Source organism: Sceloporus occidentalis, unplaced genomic scaffold, assembly GCF_023333645.1.
Source record: "Sceloporus occidentalis isolate IW3139 unplaced genomic scaffold, rSceOcc1.0.p SCAF_3, whole genome shotgun sequence".
Taxonomy (NCBI): domain Eukaryota; kingdom Metazoa; phylum Chordata; class Lepidosauria; order Squamata; family Phrynosomatidae; genus Sceloporus; species Sceloporus occidentalis.
Genome location: NW_028316983.1, coordinates 36,571,453 through 36,591,190, shown reverse-complemented (window position 1 = coordinate 36,591,190; position 19,738 = coordinate 36,571,453). Strand labels below are relative to the sequence as shown.

At 42.3% G+C, this 19,738-nt stretch overlaps 1 protein-coding gene across 5 annotated transcripts; it reads right to left on the bottom strand.

The window, feature by feature from the left end:
• Positions 1 to 5,677: 5,677 nt before the first annotated feature.
• On the bottom strand, positions 5,678 to 19,215 carry LOC149315755 (uncharacterized). Of its 5 annotated transcripts, none has more exons than XM_089518532.1 (3): positions 19,142 to 19,215; positions 10,217 to 11,034; positions 5,678 to 8,724 (listed from the first exon to the last, which is right to left on the bottom strand). In XM_089518532.1, exons 2-3 carry the CDS (start codon positions 11,013 to 11,015, stop codon positions 8,129 to 8,131), a joined length of 1,395 nt encoding a protein of 464 aa, XP_089374658.1. In that variant the 5' UTR covers positions 11,016 to 11,034; positions 19,142 to 19,215; the 3' UTR covers positions 5,678 to 8,128. The 5 variants fall into 5 exon arrangements, with proteins under 5 accessions (XP_089374658.1, XP_089374655.1, XP_089374660.1 ...); XM_089518529.1 differs by lacking the exon at positions 19,142 to 19,215 and adding an exon at positions 17,318 to 17,357; XM_089518534.1 differs by lacking the exon at positions 19,142 to 19,215 and adding an exon at positions 17,214 to 17,282.
• Between the last annotated feature and the right edge of the window lie 523 nt (positions 19,216 to 19,738).

The following is a 19,738-nucleotide window of genomic DNA, read 5'->3' as shown; positions in this document are numbered from 1 at the left end:
ACATGTGTACAGTTTTAATTCATTTAAAACTATTTTAGCTTGTTTTCATCTGTCTCCTTTTAACTGGTTAAATGGTTCGATATGATTTTAGCCTTTTAAAATAATTTATTATTTACTCTGTTTTAAGATGGCCAAGCTGATTTAATTTTAGTTGGCCCCCCATGGATTTTTTTTTATTCATGAATTCAAACATCCACAGCTTGAAAATATTTTAAAAATATATAAATTCAAAAAAGCAGACCTTGATTTTGCCATTTTATATAAGGGACACCATTTCATTATGCCATGGTATTTAATGGGACGTGAGTATCCATGGACTTTGCTATCCATGGGGGGTCCTGGAACCCAACCTCAGCAGATACCACAGGCCCACTGTATACCTGCCCTGAGATCTTTTGATAGAGGAAAGGATATAAGTATTTTACTGAATGAATAAAAAGAAAAAGACATACTGAAATGGCCTCAACTCACAACACAGTAACGATCAACAAAACATCCCACAGTTAAGTTGTTTTCTCATAGTTTCAACATTATGAGCAACAAATCCCCTAAGTCAGGGTGGGCTAGTGCAGCAAGTCTAGTGGATGATCTTTTTGTGCTTGGGATCTTTTAGGGACTGAAGACTGTCCAAAATGCCAAGGAATGCAAATAAAAAGAAAGAGGCTGGAAGTCTATTTGACAAACTGAGTATTTTAAAAACATTGAATAGTGCAGGGTTATTTAAAATAGAGTTATTTTAAATATGCCTATTGTCCTAGAGACTTCCAGGAGGGGCCCTTCACTCTTTCTTTTGGCTCCCAAAAGGATAGCTTGAGAAGTCTAAAGGCCACAAATAGAGCCATATGGCTCCAAGGCTGCACATTTCCCGCTTCTACCTTTATTAAACTTCAGTCAAAGTCAAAACATACATGGATTCCAGCTTTGCTACAGAAAAGGATTGTGCACCCTTACTGTACTCAGAAACAAGTACTATATATACTATGCAAAATAATGGTGCAAGCATACAGTTCCAATGATGCAGAAAATGGGAGGTGTCTAGAGAAACCAAGATAGATTTCTAAATAAATTTCAACTGAGCTAAGATTTAAAAGCGAGCCAGAGTGGTGTAGTGGTTTGAGTATTGGACTATGACTCTGGAAATCAGGGTCTGAATCCCACTCGAGCATAAAAACCCACTGTGTGACATTGGGCAAGTCACTCTCTCTCAACCTCAGAGGATGACAATGGCAAACCCTCTCTGAAAAACCTTGCCAAGAAAATCTGATGATAGGTTCACCTTAGGGTCATCATAAGTCAAAAATGACTTGGAAGCACACAGCAGCAGCAGCAACAAAGATTTTAAAAGGGCATGTACAATAACTAGAAAAGGGGGGAATCACCAAAGAGGAATTCAAACAAATAGCCAACATGAGTAAGGAGAAAATTAAAAAAGCTAATGTGCAGAAGGGACTCAGGTTTGCTAGAAAAGTTAAAAACAATAAAAAGGACTTTTTTTGGTTATGTCCATAAGAAAAGGAAGAACAAGGAAATGTTAGGGTCACTGCATGGAGAACATAGCAAAATCCTAACAGGGGACAGAGAAAAGGCAGAGCTACTCAACACCTTCTTTGCCTCGGTCTTCTCTCATATGAAAAACAGTGTTCAACCTCAAGAAAGTGGAGCAGATGATGATGTTGGGAAAATGCAGCACAGAATAGGTAAAAAGGTAGTACAGGAATATGTAGCTTCTCTAAATGAATTTAAATGAATTCAGGTCTCTAGAGCCAGATGAACTATAGTCAAAGGTATTAAAAGAACTGGCAGAAGTAATCTCAGAACCACCGGCAATAATGTTTGAGAATTCCTGAAGAACAGGAGAGGTCCCAGCAGACTGCAGGTGGTGGCATCACTAAAGTGGTGTTGGGGGTGAGGATCGCACCAGGTGACACCCCAGAAATGACACTCTTCCTGCTGCAAGTGGCCAAGGCAGTGCAAGAAGAAGAAAAGGGGTGAGCCTGGCCTTCCTGGCTTTGCCTCCATGCAGCTTCCTTGTGAGGAGGGAGCTGTGCAGAGGAGAAGGAGGCAGATCAAAAAAACCCCGCACTTTCTATATTTCTCTCTTCTGTATTACCAGTTAAAAGCAGAAGTTCCCTATTCTCTCCCAAAGTCCACCACAAATCAACACCACTTGACTAGGATGAAAGAGAGAAAAAAACAAGCAATTTACTGTAAAATGAAATTGCAGTCTGTGCAGGGATTAAAATGGTACTTTTAAAAATTATTTTTAAAGGTTGCCTCTATTTGAAACTACAGAGGCATTCAATCCATATTACCATCATTATACGCCTTGTTAATACAAATTAAGTCGAATCAATTTCCCAATGAACTATCCCAATCAAATGGCATTTTAAGTCTTATTAGCAGTGTTTCAATTTGTGTCCCTTTAATGTATTATGTGCAAGCAACTGTACTGCAGTCATTGGAAAAGATATACATCCAATTCACATCTATGACCCAAACATAAGCCCTGAAAAACTGTAGTTATGTGAGGTTTAATGGAGATTCCTAGACCATTTATACAAATGAGACTTAAACTGGTCTATGCATTTCTCCTGTCATTGAATCAAAAAGAGGGAAAAAGCTGTTGTCTAGAATTGAATTGAATTTCAGAATGGGTCTTCCTTCTAAATTCCTGCATTAACATGCTTTAAGGGTCTCACCTCAGACCAGAAAACTTGTGCAGCACAATTCTAAGTCTGCTTACTCAACAGTAAGTCTATTTGAGTTCAAGAGTATTTAAATGGCTTTTGGAATGATAGGTCATATATATAGACCTTAATAAACTGTCACTCATGCTCCTTTGCTTCAGCTTTAACTAGCCTCCTTTTATTGGTAGGATGGGCATGTAAAAATGGTGAGAGCTTTAAAAAGAGTAATAAAAATATAACCCTGATCTTCCACTTTCTCTTTGCAGTATACAGACTGCAGTTACAATTCAGCAACTGAGAAATAAGAACCGACTGGGCTTTTCAATTATTAAATGTCTCTGCCCCTTAAGTACTGTATACCCTCAAAACACATAAGCAGTCCTATCCATCAGTCTTGCTTTTGTCTTCTGAGCCCACAGTTAACAGAGCATTCTGACATTGTCTGCCATATGCCTTTTGATCTCTGATTGTATTTGTGCTAAGAGTTATAGCAATTTGATACCACTTGTTGTATCAGTCTTGACTCCATCTAGTAGAATCCTGCACTGTATACTTTGAAATATTTAGATTGTTCTGCTAGAGAGCTCAAGTCAACTCCCCCGAGCAGGCAAATTTTGTTGGAGCACTACATTAACATAAAAGTATTTATGCAAGATGATGCACTTAGGGGCTGTGCACACCAACAGGAAAGGCCAGCCTGGGGGTGGAGTCAGGGCATGGTGTCCATATGACAATGCCCCAGGGCAGCGTGACAGTGGGCTGCACCACACGGCACGCAGCATCACGCTGCTTCCCTGGTGCTGTGTCTGCAAAGGCCAGATCAGGGCCGCAGCATGTGATTGCCCAGATCTGGCTGTAAAAGGGGCAGCCTGCACAGCCCCTCACCAAGAGGTTGCACAGATGTAGTCCTTAGTGTACTGGCTACTCCATAAACACACACATGTATACCCCCACCTTTTGACTTGATGGGTGTGATTGAACTATCACACACTGGGTGAAGCTCAAGGCTTTCATTTCCACTGCACAGCTGTTAGATGCAGCATAACTATACTGGCACATATTTATGCAGCAGCTAAAATCTTGGCCCAAATTATAAATACTGCATCAAACTACAAATATCAGAATTCTGTAGATGGAGCCATGGCAGTTACAAAGGCATCAAGCTGCTAAGGTTGTGTAGAATACACTCAATCTGCCACTCATCCTTACCAACAAATTCAACCACTGGAGCTCTGGTGGCGCAATGGTTAAATGCCTGTACTGCAGCCGCTCACTCACAAACCACAAGGTGTTCAATACCAGCCAGGGGCTCCGGGTCGAATCAGCCTGGCATCATTCCATAGGTCACTAAAATGAGTACTCAGCTTGTTGGGGGCAACTAGTTTACACTTTGTAAACCTCTTAGTATATAAATAAGTGGTATGGGAGGGGGGGAAGAACCAAGAGGGAGATATCGGCATGCTGAAGGAATTCCTTGGGTTTACAAGACTACAGAAAGAACTGTTTTAGAAAAAAGGGACCAGAATCCTGATGCTGACATATGCTGGCATAATCAGTTACACTGGCAATTGTACTTTGATGTTGTGCAAGGAGGTATGCATACCTCCCTGTGCAGTGTCATCACACCTAGTAAAGCAGAGATGCCAAAAAGGGCATCCAGACACAGCTCCATTTTCCTGGCTGATTTGGAACAGGACTGCTCCTGGGAATGATCAGCTGCCCTTGAGAACCTGGCACATTTTTGAGTCTAATGCCCAATCAGTGGGTAAGAGAATGGAATAGTGCCCTGAAGGACAACTGTGCTGATGAGCAAGCCACCTTTGTCACCACAGGTGTAAACATGCTAATAGTGACTTTCTCTTTATCATTTCACAAGACTCTACTTTAAGATCAAACATGCTAACATGGTTGCTCTGGTGGAATATAGTGACCTAAGGCAGGCATGATTTAAGACAGACAACCTGTGTCCCTATAGATGCTGTCAGACTATGACTGCCCTAATCCTTGACCACTGGTTATGCTGCCTGGGGACTGATGGGTACTGACAACATCTAGAGGGCTACAGACTGTCTACCCTGATCAAAGGGATCACAGTGGGTGATCATTTCAGAGTTAATTGAATGGTGTGCCATACAATTATAGGACAAGAGAATCAGAAAGCTCTATGAGCTGTTGGCTAAACAGGTCATAGAGAAGCATATGATAAAGAAAAAGAAAGCCACAATTCACATATGACATTTGAATAATCCAAATCTTTGTATGGAGGCCTTTTTTTAAAAGACGTTCAGGATGAAGGTGGAAATTATGCAGAAGTCCTAGCAGCCTTAACTAGTAGTTGTGATGAATGCTGGAGATTACAGGCCAAGAACATCTAGAGAGCCACATGATTCAAACCCCTGCTTTATAGTAAAATTTTGCATTTAGGTTGCTTATTTGAAAGAACTACAAATTATGCTCAGCCTTCAAAATCAATTCAAGGGCACCAATCATATTAACAAATATAAGAAAAAAGGTTTCTTAGCAAGATGTAGAACTAGTGAGGTCAATTGTCTATTGGGATGAATTTTGTCTGCAAGTGAACAGAGCTTTTTCTGTGACATCCTTTTTAAACTCAGCCTTGTGGAAGACATCTGAAATCACAGTAGCACTATTTACATTCCCATCTTGTCTAGAAAGACATAAAACAGGATTGATGAGCCTTTGGCCCTTAGAACCCTGCTATAGTATTACTGCTGCAATCATTTATTATTGACCATGGTGGCAGAGATTCTAGGAATTGTAAAAGTACAAAACATTTGGAGACCCAAGGATTTCACATTCCTGATGTACAAGATTTCTTACCAGAACTGATGTGCTTCAAAAAGTATCAATCAGACCAACTGTATTGGGTTGTCAGGCTAATAAACCTTTGGGTGCATAATTATTTTAACTTCCCCAGAAATATAAGATAATCACCTTCTTTTTGAAAAACAAACAAAGACACCCTCATGTTTGGATTTTTTTTTCACTTTAGCAAATTAAAACCAAATCCAGACTTATAACAAATATAGGAGATAAAGAATGTTCACTAACTCTTATACTACTAGCCTTTGGCATCATTAATTGGAACTGATTGTCACTAACTTCAGGACAGACAAAAGGAACTACTTCTCCAAAATGCATTAACTCATGAAGTTCAGTACTGCAACATATGGTACTGACTACTTGCTTGGACGGCTCCAAAAGATAAATTCATGGACGCTTGATAATTCAAGTGACTATTGGCCAGATAGTTGTGGTACATCAGTTAGAGATTGCATGCCCCAGAAGACTGGATATACACAGATGACTTCCACTCTCAGATTTTCTCTTTGTGAGACTAGCCATCATTAGAAATGAAATTTCTGAATTAGTCACAGGGACAGGAAAATACTGGCCCTTAAAGGATGGTGCACTGTGCTAGTTGTTTCACCTTTTCCAGGTCAAAAGAATGACAGCCAAAAATGTGCTGGTTTTAAGCAGTTTGTTTTTCCAGTGCCTGCCTTTATGGCTATTGCCCCTGCAGACTTTTTTTCCCTCCTGCTGCCTTCATCTATGCTGGTGGTTATGCCAGCATAATTACACCAGTGCAATACTTAACAGAATGATGGTTTACCCCTCATCCTAACCCTCCATCTTGACTGAGGCTGCTGGGAGCTGGAGCCAACAAGATCTGGAGAGCTGTAGGTTTCCTGTACGTGGAACAGTTCTTAGTCTCTTCTGCAAGATTGCACAGAACTTTTATGAGTGAAGAGTAGTAGTAGTAGCAGCAGCAGCAGTAATTAGTTTTGTTGTTGTTGTCATCATCATCATCTATTTATGCCATAGAACAAAATAGGAAGAGTTATCTGAAACTTGGAGGTCTTGCTGTGCTTTACTAATCAACGAAACTGGCTCTACTTCATCTACAGCACTACTCATTGGTTGCCTAACCCATCCAACTTGTAAATGCAACATCACAAAACAAGTTTGAATTTTAGCCCAAGGGTCTACAACCATCTTAGAAGTTTTTTTTTAAAATGGGAGACTATTTTGTCTTGCCAATTTGATATAGGTTTGTCTGTCACATACTGAAGAAAAAAATAGTTGACTATTAGTGGTCCATCTCATTGATTTAGTAATAGGATTTTATATAGCAAATGTCTCAAAAGGAATTCCCTACTCCTACCTTCTGCATCAGTATAGTATGCACAACGATTCACTATTTTTTCAGTCATTACCCTTCAAAACCAACATGTTTGAGGTCATTAGTATTACATATTTGGAGACAAAGAGAAATTCTGGCTTAGAGAAACTTGCCAAATGCCATTCAGTGAGTTCATGGCTGAATGGGGATAATGAATCCACATTTTCCATATTCCAAGCCAACATCCAGCCTAGGAGGACAGGATGAAGGTAGTGATGTTTAGTCAGAAGTAAAGCCTACTAATGTCAAGGGACTTGATTCTCCTCAAGTAAGTATACAGGACTGGAGCCCAAACCGTGTAACTAAAGAGCAAAATATGGAACAATAAAATGGAATGTCAGTGAACAGTACAGTTCTATTATTCTGGGTAAAAGTTATCCCATCTCCATATAACCCACCCATACACTTGCACTGGAATCCTATTGTAGTGTTATGTCTTTGTAAATTGACATATAGGTGAGAATTAGAACTGCACAGTTACGTAATATCTGTATCCAATAGAGGGCTACTGTTATATTAATTTGCAGCAGAGCCAGCCTGGTGTCTGATGCACATCAGTATGTGATGTGCACCAGTCCATACTGCACATCAATGTAAAATGTGCATTGGTAAACAATGTATGTAGGCTTCTGATGCACACAACACTGATGTGCATAACATACTGATGTATATTGTGTACTGATGCACATTGTGTAGCAATGCACTACGGTTCCAGTGCACATTGGTTGCTCATGCCTGTGTCCTTACACATCTGCGCAATTCAATAAGGAGGTTTCTCAGAGCACCTGCTATGTAGCTAGGTATATGTAAAGTTACATAATGTAACAATAATATAGGATTTCGTTGTTAAAATCTAGCTACAAAGATTTAAAAACAATAAAAGAAGTACAGTGTGCCTTTTTTTAATGCGGGGGATCCGTTCCAGACCCCCCCTGCATAAAAAAAACCACATATGCTCGAGCCCCATTGAAAGTAATGGGGCTCGTGCATGGCGCGGTGCCACGCACCCCATTACTTTCAATGGGATGCCTCGCCCCGCATGCCCGTGCGCTCCTGTGTGGCTTTCAGCATATGCTGAAAGCTGCATATAGTGCGTCTGCGTATGATGCGGACGCACTGTATGTTAAACCCTCCACCTTCTTTACTTCCCCCAGAAGATTTTTTTAAAAAAAGATGAATGTTCACCCCATAAGAGCCAATGCACATGTCCAAGGGATTGTTGCACAATCAGAATATACTAGTCATCTTCTTTTTTAATTTTCTTTGCTTGTGGCCCACATTCCTTAGCCTTACGGGGAGCTGGTGATCTTGATGGTTTGGTATCACTAGGATGGCATGCTGCCAAAGTGTTTAGGGCACCATGCAGGCCTGCTGGTGAAGATGAAAGCGGTACAGAGGTGCTTGGGGAAGAAAGCATAGGATGCCCCTGGGATACCAAAGGCACTGAAAGAGCAGGCGCTCGAGTGGCAAACAACTGTGCCAAGTTCTCCAAGGCAACTGTTTGCCTGTCCATGGCGTCTGCAATCCTTCTGGTAGATGTCTCCATCAGAGAGATGAGTTTGTCCATATTTTTTGTAGCCTGGTCCACATGACTTGCCAGGATGGCAAACTCCTCTTTGCGGGCATTACTTTCCCTGGTCTGTGCAAGCTCAGATGTCTCCCTGTGTTTTGAGTGCAAATCACACAGTGCATTTACTAGTCTGTCACCCACTTGTGAGATGGCATCCACAAGTTCTGAGGCAACTTCAGCTTGTTTCCTCTGCTTCCTATTCCAGTGGTTATTCATACAGTCAGCATCAGTTAGGGCTCCCCTAGGGAAGGAGCTGGACGGGCCTGTAATAGCAGAACAGGTTAATACAACAGCAGCATTGTGAAAGGACCCCAGAGCACATTCAATGTAAAAATAACAAGTTATGAGTCAATAGGATTAATTTCAGATGCACTGTATTACAACAATGAGACAACCTATAGTATGTTTGGAACTTTCCCTTCCACATTGAGTCATCATAAACATAAAGCCCTATATGGCTCAGGTTAGATGAAGCACATTTTCCCATAAGAGCCAGGCTCTGAGAGCTTCAGGAAAGCTCTCAGGAAAGGCCTTTATTGCAGTCCCAACACAGGCCTGGCTGGTGGGAACAGAGGAGAAGACCTTCTCAGTGACTGCTTCCAGGCCTTGAAACTTCCAGGCTTAAGGTTAGAATGGCCTTCTTCTGGTAACAAGCAAAGACATATAAATTTATTCAGAGCTCAAAATGTTAATATGGTTAATTTCTGTATCACTTACAATCCTTGGAGTCCAATAGATTCTACTGAAATAACTCCATGTTCCTGGGAGTAGTTGTATTTCTGCTCTTCAGTGGAACATGGCTCTTGGATTCTGTTTTGCTTGTTTATCCCATTCAGATGTCTGAATAGATCTGGCTATGTATATGGCTCCAGCTTTTATTATGACATCTCGTATCTGCCTTGAAACTATCAGTATTGAAGCTGTTCTGTTTTATCATTGTTATCTGGCTGTATATATCCTTATAAGTGTTATACATTGCCAATATAGTTGTCTTCTGGTTGTATATGGCCTTATAAACTGTGATATTTAGTTCTATTGTATTGCCTATACCCTTCTGTTGTCTTGCATCCCTATATTTCTCACAGTATTATTAACTTGTTTTTAATTATTTATTCAGAGTTTTCTTCCCCTCTGGTTTTCTGTTGGTGTCCTACCAGCACAGGGACTCATGAAATTATGGACAGACCAAACAGCAATCTAATTAACATGTAGCCTAAATTGCACTGCCAGAAAACAATGGGCATCCTGTCAGTGAATTACAATGGCATTAAATCCAACTGATACTATTGTACAGGAATTTTTGGTCACTGCAGAATTCTGTTCCAGTTATGCAACAACCAAAGTCCCCACAATCTACCTCTCCAGTGTGGCAACCTCCAATATGGCAATTTCTGTGTTAGTGGAAAGTTGGTGAAGAGTCAGAGATGTGCCCAGCTACTTGCCTTTAGCTAAATGCACAGCATTAATATGATGCTCAGAGACCTCCAAGGACTCCTGAAATGTCCCTGAGGATGCCTGTCATAGTGCATCCAGCTAAAGGAAAATAGCTGGACACATATCTTGCTGCTCCTCCCAGCCCATTCTTCACTGACACAGAAATGACCAATATGTGTGTGACAGAACTATACAACGAGAAGGAGCATTCTGGAGAGATTACACTGGGAATTGCATTGTTGCTTATGAGCCAGATACCATCACAATGCAGAACCCTTTGCCTGTATTTTTGACACCTGAATTTCACTTGTCAACATTTACCTGAATTTGCAGAATGGCTCTCCCCTCTAGTGTTATGAAAATTGGGTGAAGCCACATCACCTGTCAGAATGCCATCTTCTCCATGCTGTTCCCACTCATCACTTGGAGACTGTGCATTTACCAGATCGGAATCCATTTGTGCATCTTGAAAATAGCCATTGGATTCATCTGCAGGTTCTGGAATAGATGCTTCATCATCATCAGAGACAAGGACAACACTTAACTTCTCACTCTTCTCCTGCTCCAGACCGAGTTTTTGTGCCTCTCGGTTCCTCCGATCTATGGAGAGGGAAACTTTGGACACCACAAGGCCCTTATGCATGCATAAGAAACTGTTCAAGGCGTCATAGAAGGGCAGAGCACGCTGGCCACTCACGGAGGAATTATTTCCACAAACAATGGCCTTGTATCCTCGCCGAAGCTCCTTGGCACGCAAACGGCACTGCTTCATATCTCTGTCATAGCCATATTCCCGCATCCGATCGGAGATCCATTCATACTGGGCCTCGTTGCGGAAATTGGTGGCCAACGAGGCTTGGACTTGGTCATCACCCCAGATCTCAATGAATGTCCGGATTTCTTCATCAGGCCAGTAAGGGTTTCGATGGCGGATGCTCTTCCTAGGAGCAAATGACTGGATGTTCATATTCTCTCTTGGCAACTGATGTTGGTCACGGAGCAATGACTTTGTAACTATAGTCGGAGGATGTTTTGTTGATGCAAAGTATTTGGATCGGAGGTTGTTCAGTTCTTGCAAGTTAGTCTGCAGATTTTTTAAGAGGTCATCATTGCTAGCCATTCTTTTCTTAATGCCCTTGCTGCCAAAAAAAGAACAAATACCATAAACTTCCATAGGAACATCAAGGATGATTATTATCTTCCTTTTAAGCAGTTTTTCTGACTTCTATTGGGTTCTTTGCTAACTGGTTCTGATCACATTACCCAGGCTGGGGACTGTGTGGACCCTACAGGTGTTGTTGGACCACATTTCTCACAATCCCTCTTCACTGGCTAGCACTAACTGGAGCTGCAGTCCAACACTATCTGGAAGTCCAATTTCTACCTCCGACATAAACAATTACTTCAGTTGAGCTAGCAACACTTATTAGTTTATGTATTCTGTATTCTCAAAAATGGGTTGTGCAACTGCAGATTCAGTCCCTTCCCAGCTGAATACCCCTTTTGAATCCATCAGAGGAAACCTCCCTGCTTTTCCCCTGTCTAATGCAGAGGTGCTCTATTCTGTGGTTACTTGGAGACTATAATATATAAATGAAACTTGTTTTCAATCATACATGTAGAGGACTACACAAGGTCATAACCAGGTACCTAATCTTTTTCCTCTTTATGTTTAGATGTGGCCTTGATCCCCATAATCTATTCAAAGATGTGTAGTCAGCCACATGGACCTTTGTGCATCAAGGGTCTGCAGTCATTTTCTACATCAATGTATTCAAAAGTAAATCTTACTGAATTCAATGACACTTATGTGCAGTAATTTCCAAGGAAGTAAACATGTTAATCTATTTCAGTATAAATAGGGGGGAAAGAGGTGGCACATTTCAGAAACATATTTGGGGTAGCCATGTTTCAGCAAAATAGAACATAATAATAATAATAATAATAATAATAATAATAATCCACAAAACAGTGATACCTTTATGGGCCCAACTAAAATGCATAAAATAAATAATGCAAGCATGTTCTGTGGATTTTGAGGCATTTTTAGAACTAACAGATTTATTTTAGAAGAAGTGTTTGTGGATATTCCCCTTCCTCAGCGACTTAAAATTGGCAGGATGTTGCTATACTGTATTAACAGCAGCAGATGTGGCTGTATTCCTGGTAGAATGGGCAGAATGAAGTCAGCATGCATAGGACTCGTTGAACCCAGTAAACTGAAAAGAAAATGGAGGCATCATTTTACTTGGAAGCAAAATTTCAGTAGCACAGAATTCTTTACAAGGTTTTGGGTGTCATTATTATTATTATTATTATTATTATTAACCTTTATTTATAAAGCGCTGTAATTTTACACAGCGTCTTCAGAACACTTATTTAGAAATAAATGCCAGTGGCATAATTGCAAATTATAGCCATGTAAATGTATGTAGGGTCACAGAGTGCACAAAAACAATACATAAATGTTGCATTCCCTAGCCAGGGGTTACTGAATCATGTCACATTATAAAAGCCAAGATATTAGTTACTGCAAATTAATTTAAGTAGATGAAAAATTAGCCTTGTTACTAAGATTATTAAAATTCTGCCCAGGAACTCTTTTTTATTTTATTTTTTTTAAAAAAGGAAGTCCTATTTAAAACAGAAATCACAAATGAGGTACTGGTATGTCTATCATCTACTTGATACTGGAGTAGGCTGAGGAATACGTGTCCTTCCAGAGCGTGTTGGCCTGTAACTCCCATCAACCCAGAAGATAATAGGAGCTATGGTCCAACACTATTTGGATGGACAATGGAAGAAATCACATGATAAAATGTTGCCCCATACAAACTTTCTATAAGTAGAAAACTAGATGTAACAAGAAATCTAGTCCAGCATTACGTCCAGAGTATGTGCCAACCTATGAGAAGGACATGAATACAACTGTATTCACCTGTTTCTGCTCTTTAGTAATCAATATACCTCACTATATTGCCAAATAAAGGACACTTTCTTTGAAGTGTCCTACATTTTGTGGCTAGGACAAGTTGCCCAGGCATCCTACTTTCCCTGGTCCTGGAGATGGTGAGAGGGGGCACAGAATCCCACAGTTTATGTCCAAAGTGCATCCTTTTCTCCCTCCCGAATTTTGCACCATACAACTTGATGGGTCTCCCTTGTGTGTGTTTATGTACCGTCAAGTTCTTGTTGTTGTTGTATGCCTTCAATTTATTTCCAGCTTATGGGCGATACTAAGGTTAACCTATCACAGGGTTTTCTTTACAAGTTTCTTCAAAGGGGGTTTGCCATTGCCATCCTCTGAGGCTTAGAATGTGTGACTTGTCCAGTGTCACACAGTGGGTTTTACAGGTTAATGGGGATTTGAATTCTGTTATCCAGAGGCAATCTAACCCTCAAACCTCTACACTGTCGACCCCATTAATTTCATAGGCTTTTCTTAGGCAAGGACTTCTCAAGGGGTGGTTTTGCCAGTTGCTTTCTCTGAAATATAGCCTACAGTGCCTGGTATTCAATTCCACTGAAGTACTAACCAGGGCTAACTCTGCTTATCTTCCAAGATCAGATAGGATCTTGTATCTTTAGGCTCTCCTTAGCATCCCACTAACCTAGCACTGGCATCTTCTTCATATGCGGGTTTGGAAATCAAATGCCAGATTTTGAACAGCAAAGAAGAGTAAAGGGATTCCTCTCCTCTTCCTTACATCCCTTAAGGCTGCATCTGCACTATGGAAAGAATCCAGTTTGACACCGCTTTAACTGCCATGGCTCAATGCTCTGCAATTCTGGGAACTGTAGTTTGTTTTGGCAGGGTGACTAGATGTCATAACCTCAAAGGTCATCACAAAATATTGGACATCAAAGAAGAATGTAGGACATGACAGAATAAAAGCTAAAAACATTGTTCTAAAGATAAATTCATGCTTCTTAGTCATGCTTAACATGGAGGACATTTCAGAATTCCTCCTGGACAGAAAGTTGAAATGTGGGACATATCCTGACCAGAGCTCTTTGAGAGGTAAGGCTATATATCTCACAAAGCTACAACTCCCAGGATTCCACACATTTGAGCCATAGCTGTTAAACTAGTGTCAAACTGGATTATTTCTGCACTGTGGATGCAGCCTCCCTTCCAAGCACCGTTGGTTTAAATAAACATCAGGAGAGACTGGTTAAGATGGCAGACCTGCCCCACTAAACTGGACCCAAATGAATGTGGGATGTCAGACTCACCATCCACATTAGCACACTACACTCTTATAGTGATGCTATTCCGCTTTCACGGCTTTGTCTGCCTCCTGTTGCATTCTGGGATTTGTAGTTCAGTGAGGCCTAAGAGCTCTCTGGCTGAGAATTCTAAATGGCCCCTCCCTCAACTGCAAATCCCAGAATGCAACAGGGGGCAGCCAGAGTAGTTAAAGTGGAATAGCAGCACTATAAGAGTATAGTGCGGTCATCTAGAAACCTTTATCTCACATGCAGTGTGACCAGATGCCCTAACCGCAAAGGAGGACAACAAGGCGCTAACAAAATGTACGACATTCAAGAAAAAGGGAGGCTATGACCAAATAAAAGCTCAAAACATTCACAGAAGTGTTCATAGAATCATAGAGTTGGAAGAGACCGCAAGGGCCATCCACTCCAACCCCCTGCCATGCAGGAAATCTAAATCAAAGCATCCCCAACAGATGGCCATCCAGCCTCTATTTAGAGACCTCCAGGGAAGGAGACTCCACTACACTCCGAGGGAGTTTGTTCCACCGTCCAACAGCCCTTACTGTCAGGAAGTTCCTCCTAATGTTGAGGTGGAATCTCTTTTCCTGGAGCTTGCATCCATTGCTCCAGGTCCTAGTCTCTGGAGCAGCAGAAAACAAGCTTGCTCCCTTCTCAATATGACATCCCTTCAAGTATTTAAACAGGGCTATCATATCACCTCTTAACCTTCTCTTCTCCAGGCTAAACATACCCAGCTCCCTAAGTCTTTCCTCATAGGGCATGGTTTCCAGACCCTTCACCATTTTAGTCGCCCTCCTTTGGACATGCTCCAGTTTTTCAACATCCTTTTTAAATTATGGTGCCTAGAACTGGACACAATATTCTAGGTGGGGCCTGACCAGAGCAGAATAGAGTGGAACTATTACTTCCCTTGATCACATGTAACTATAAGTCAAAATAATTTCAGAGCTCTGACTTATCAAGAACTCTAAGGTGACAGACAAATCTCATCTGATCCCACTATGCTTTCCTCCGCTCACATGACCACAGACCAAACCAGAAATGGCTTTTAGGGTATCATCTGAACAAGGGTTCTTCACTTGCCTCTCCAAAACATGCCAGAAAACATATCAAGAACAAGTACTAAAGTGTGAAGAGGAAAACAGGCCAGGATCCTTTGCTGAAATGGCATGTTAAAATTGTCCTTCATTTGTTTTAATGGTTGCACTAATAAAGTAGTGAAAGCCATGCTTAACCAGCACTGCCAGAAGCTGGCTATATCTTCAAGTAATGATCTTCAAGTATGAAAATCCATCACAGATAGAATATAACCATTCCAAACATAATGGTTTCCAATGGACTATTCACATACTGGCCAGGAACCCGTCACATATTACATAATCAAATAATATCCTGCCTAACCATTATTCTCAGTTGGTCACTATGCTCACCATTACTTTACATTGTTATAACAGTGTAAATCTAGTTAGAGACTATTTCCCCCACTTTTCATGAAGATAAAGTTGATCTTTTTATTGTTGTGGGCCTTCAATTTCATATGCCTTAGGCTGCATCCACACTGCAGAAATGATCCAGTTTGATACCTTTTTAACTGCCATGGCTCAGTGCGATGGAATCCTGGCAACTGTAGTTGTGTGACACATTGAGCCTTCTCTGTCAGAGAGCTCTGGTCCTACTACAAAAACTACAGACCCCAGAATCCCACAGCACTGAGCCGCGGCAGTTAAAAGCAGTGTCAGTCTGGATTATTTCTGCAGTGCGGATGAAGCCTTAGTCATGACCAAACTGAAGGATGTTTTTTTTTTTAAATTCCTTCTGCACAGGAGGCTGAAATGGGAGGACAGGTCCTGGGAAAGGAAGACGCCCAGGCACCCTGTCCTAACCACAAAATGTAGGACACTTCAAAGAAAAAAGGGAAGCTGTGACCAAATAAACATGCTTCTGAATGATAGTCAAACTGGAGAACACTTTGAAATGCCTCCTAGACAGAAGGTTGAATCATAGACTTGTAGAGTTGGAAGAGACCGCAAGGGTCATCCAGTCCAACCCCATTCTGCCACGCAGGAACTCTCAATCAAAGCATCCCCAATAGATGGCCATCCAGCCTCTGCCTAAAGACCTCCAAGGAAGGAGATTCCACTACACTCCGAGGGAGTGTGTTCCACTGTTGAACAGCCCTTACTGTCAGGAAGTTCCTCCTAATGTTGAAGTGGAACCTCTTTTCCTGGAGCTTGCATCCATTGCTCTGGGTCCTAATCTCTGGAGCAGCAGAAAACAAGCTTGCTCCCTCCTCAATATGACATCCCTTCAAGTATTTAAACAGGGCTATCATATCACCTCTTAACCTTCTTTTCTCCAGGCTAAACATACCCAGCTCCCTGAGTCGCTCCTCATAGGAAATGGTTTCCAGACCTTTCACCATTTTAGTCGCCCTCCTTTAGACACACTCCAGTTTCTCAATGTCCTTTTTGAATTGTGGTGCCCAGAACTGGACACAATATTCCAGGTGGGGCCTGACCAGAGCAGAATATAGTGGCACTATTACTTCCCTTGATCTAGACACTATACTTCTATTGATGCAGCCTAAAATCGCATTGGCCTTGTTAGCTGCCGCATCACACTCTTGACTCATGCTCAGCTTGTGGTCCACTTGGACTGCTAGATCCCTCTCACACATATAAGTCTCCTTAAACCAGGTGTTCCCCCATCCTACATCTATGCTTTTCATTTTGCAACCCTAAATGCAGTACTTGACATTTCTCTGTGTTGAAATTCATTTTGTCAGCTTTGGCTCAGCTTTCTAATCTATTAAGGTCATTTTGAATTCTGATCCTGTCCTCTGGGGCGTTAGCTAACTCCTCCTAAATTTGGTGTCATCTGCAACTCTGATAACTAAAAGGAGGACAGTCCTGGGAAAGGAGGAGCAATTTTTGTTTTAAAAAGTGGCTTTAAAAATAAAAATATAAAACAAAAGTGTATTTAAAATTAACTCTGGAGCGCAGCCTGGTTCTCCCTGGCCCTTCTCCCCTTCCCCAGAAAGCCCCCCTTCTCTAGCAAGGAGCCCCATTTTGAGAGACACCTTTGGATGCTCTCCAGCATCATGGCCGCCATTTCAAGACCAAAGACCCTCTCCCTCGCCTTCCCTAAAAGCTTCTGCTCCCCAACCCACAGGCACACACTTACTTGCAAGTTCCCGGCTCGCTCGTGGGCATGGAGGGCGGCCCTGATTGGACCGGCGCCGTGACGGGCGCGCCTCCGGCCCAATCAGGGGCCGCCTCCGAGTAGGAGGCGGGAGTTGCGTATGTGGGTGGGAGGAGGGAAGAAAGCGGGCGCTCAATCAGGAAGACGGGGCGTGGCCAGAGTCAAAGTCGGTGACTGACAGGCGCGGCCGCGAATCACAACGCTGGACATGAGAAACGGTGGTGGAGAGGGACTTACCAAAGCTGCCAATAAGAAAAGGCGCTTTTGTTGTTGTTACCTTCATTAATAACAATAGCAATTGGGTGCCTTCAAGGCGTTTCTGAAATAATAAATTTTGTGTCATTTGTGGCTATGGAAAGTCAGGGAAAGGTGACCTTGGGCAAGTCACACTCTCTCAGCCTCAGAGCAGGAACACCCCCCCCCCCGATCCACAATTGTTATTGGTTATGATAATGTTATTGGTTATGAATAAAGTCATTCCTGTTTTCTGGACCTGGGGTGTTCCTGCACTGAGGCTGAGAGAGTGAGGCTTGCCTGAGGTGACCCAAGTGGGTTTCCATGGCTGAGCCAGGATTCGAACTCTGGTCCCCAGAGAGTCATAGTTTGACCATTGCCATCCTCTGAGGCTGAGGGGACTTATGGCCTGAAGCAAAGTATAGTGACACCCCAAATCCCACACAAAACAGGGGTACTTTTATTGACCTGGGCCCAACAAAAAAAGCCACAAAATACATGTGGAAAGCTTTCAGCTCAGAACAGTAAACACCCCAAAAATCCACAAAAGAGGGATACTTTTATTGATTGGGGCCAAGCAAAACTGACAGGATTTAATCCAGGGGCAGCCTGAAGCCAAGTAATACAACACCCACAAATCGGGACATACTAAAACAAATGATAGTACTGGTCCATAGGGAAACCATACTTGCCAATAGGGAAATATAGGGGAATACTTGCCCATAGAGAATCATCGGGGATCATTAGCCCAATGATTCTCTATGGGCAAATAATCCCCAATGATTCTCTATGGGCAAGTATTCCCCAATGATTCCGTATGGCCAAGTATGGTTTCCCTATGGGCAAGTACTGCCATTGGTTTTAGTATGTCTCCCCCAAATCCACAAAATGGGGATACCTTAATGGATTTTGACCACCCAGCCAAACCCATGATTGACTGTTTGGCCCAATCATCAATAAAAGTATCCCTGTTTTGTGGACCTGGGATGCTCCTGCTCTAAGGCTGAGAGAGTGTGACTTGCCTAAACTCACCCCACTGGGATTCCATGGCCATTAAGTGAGCCCAGTATCCCAATTAGAATAGAATAGAAATATTGATTATTGATTAGTTGTCCCAATCAAGCAAGGCATCCCTGTTTTGAGGGTTTTTAGGACTTATTGTCCTGAGGCTGAGAGAGTGTGACTTGCTCAAGGCCACCCCCCTCCTGAGTTTCCATAGCCATAAAGTGGTCCAAAACCCACTGCAGAAATAACCCAGTTCGAGACCGCTTTAACTTCCCTAGCTCAGTGAGAGGGAATTCTGGGAACTGTAGTTTTGTGAGACATTTAGCCTTCTCTGTCAGAGAGAGCTCTGGTGCCACAACAAACTACAGTTCCCAGTGTCCCCTAGCACTGAGCCAGGGCAGTTAAAAGCGGTCTGAAACTGGATTATTTCTGTAGAGTGCTTTTAGCTGCTCTGTAAGCCAAAGGAGGCTTGCAAAGCCATGCAGCAGAGTTGAAAAGAGGGGGGAGAGAGAGAGAGAGAGAGAAAGAAAGAAAGAAAGAAAGAAAGAACTCCCCTCCCTTTATTACCTTGCAAACTCAATAGAGGATTCATTTTTGAAGGGCCCTGAGGAAGGAGGCGGACGGAGTAGGAAACTGCAAGCCAAGGCAGCAGGGCTTTTGGAAATATCCCTCCAGAGAAGCGTTTCCCAGTTCAAATAACTCTTGAATGAGAAAAGAAAAAGAGAGCCAGCCCCTTGTGGCGGTCACTAGCCGGACCTCTGGCCACTCGAGGGGTGTGGCTGCAACGAGGGTCATTTTAGACATTTTAATCCCTCTGGGCCCACAACAAACTCCATCTCCCAGAATTCCATAGCAAAGAACCAGACAAAGATTTAAAGCGGTGCCAAACTGGGTTATTTCTCCAGTGTGATGGGCTGGCTGGCCCTCAAAGTGGGTTGCTCTGGTCCAAGACACACTGCAGAAATAATCCACTCTGAGACTGCTTTAACTGCCCTGGCTCAATGCCATGGAACCCTGGGAATTGTAGTTTGTTGTGGCACCAGAGCTCTCTCCCTCTCTGACAGAGAAGGCCAAATGTCTCACAAAAGTACAGTTCCCAGGATTCCATGGCATTGATTGAGGCAGGGCAGTTAAAGCAGTCCCAAACTGGGTTATTTCTGCAGG

Bases quoted from the DNA above. Each gene is read 5' to 3' on its own strand.
- LOC149315755 (XM_089518534.1), bottom strand. From the start codon at position 17,245: ATGGCGGCCATGATGCTGGAGAGCATCCAAAG. The intron at 11,035-17,213 runs GTGTCTCTCAAA...TTTTTTTGGCAG, and splicing joins ATGCTGGAGAGCATCCAAAG to CAAGGGCATTAAGAAAAGAA. The intron at 8,725-10,216 runs GTAAATGTTGAC...CTGCTATTACAG, and splicing joins GAGCCATTCTGCAAATTCAG to GCCCGTCCAGCTCCTTCCCT.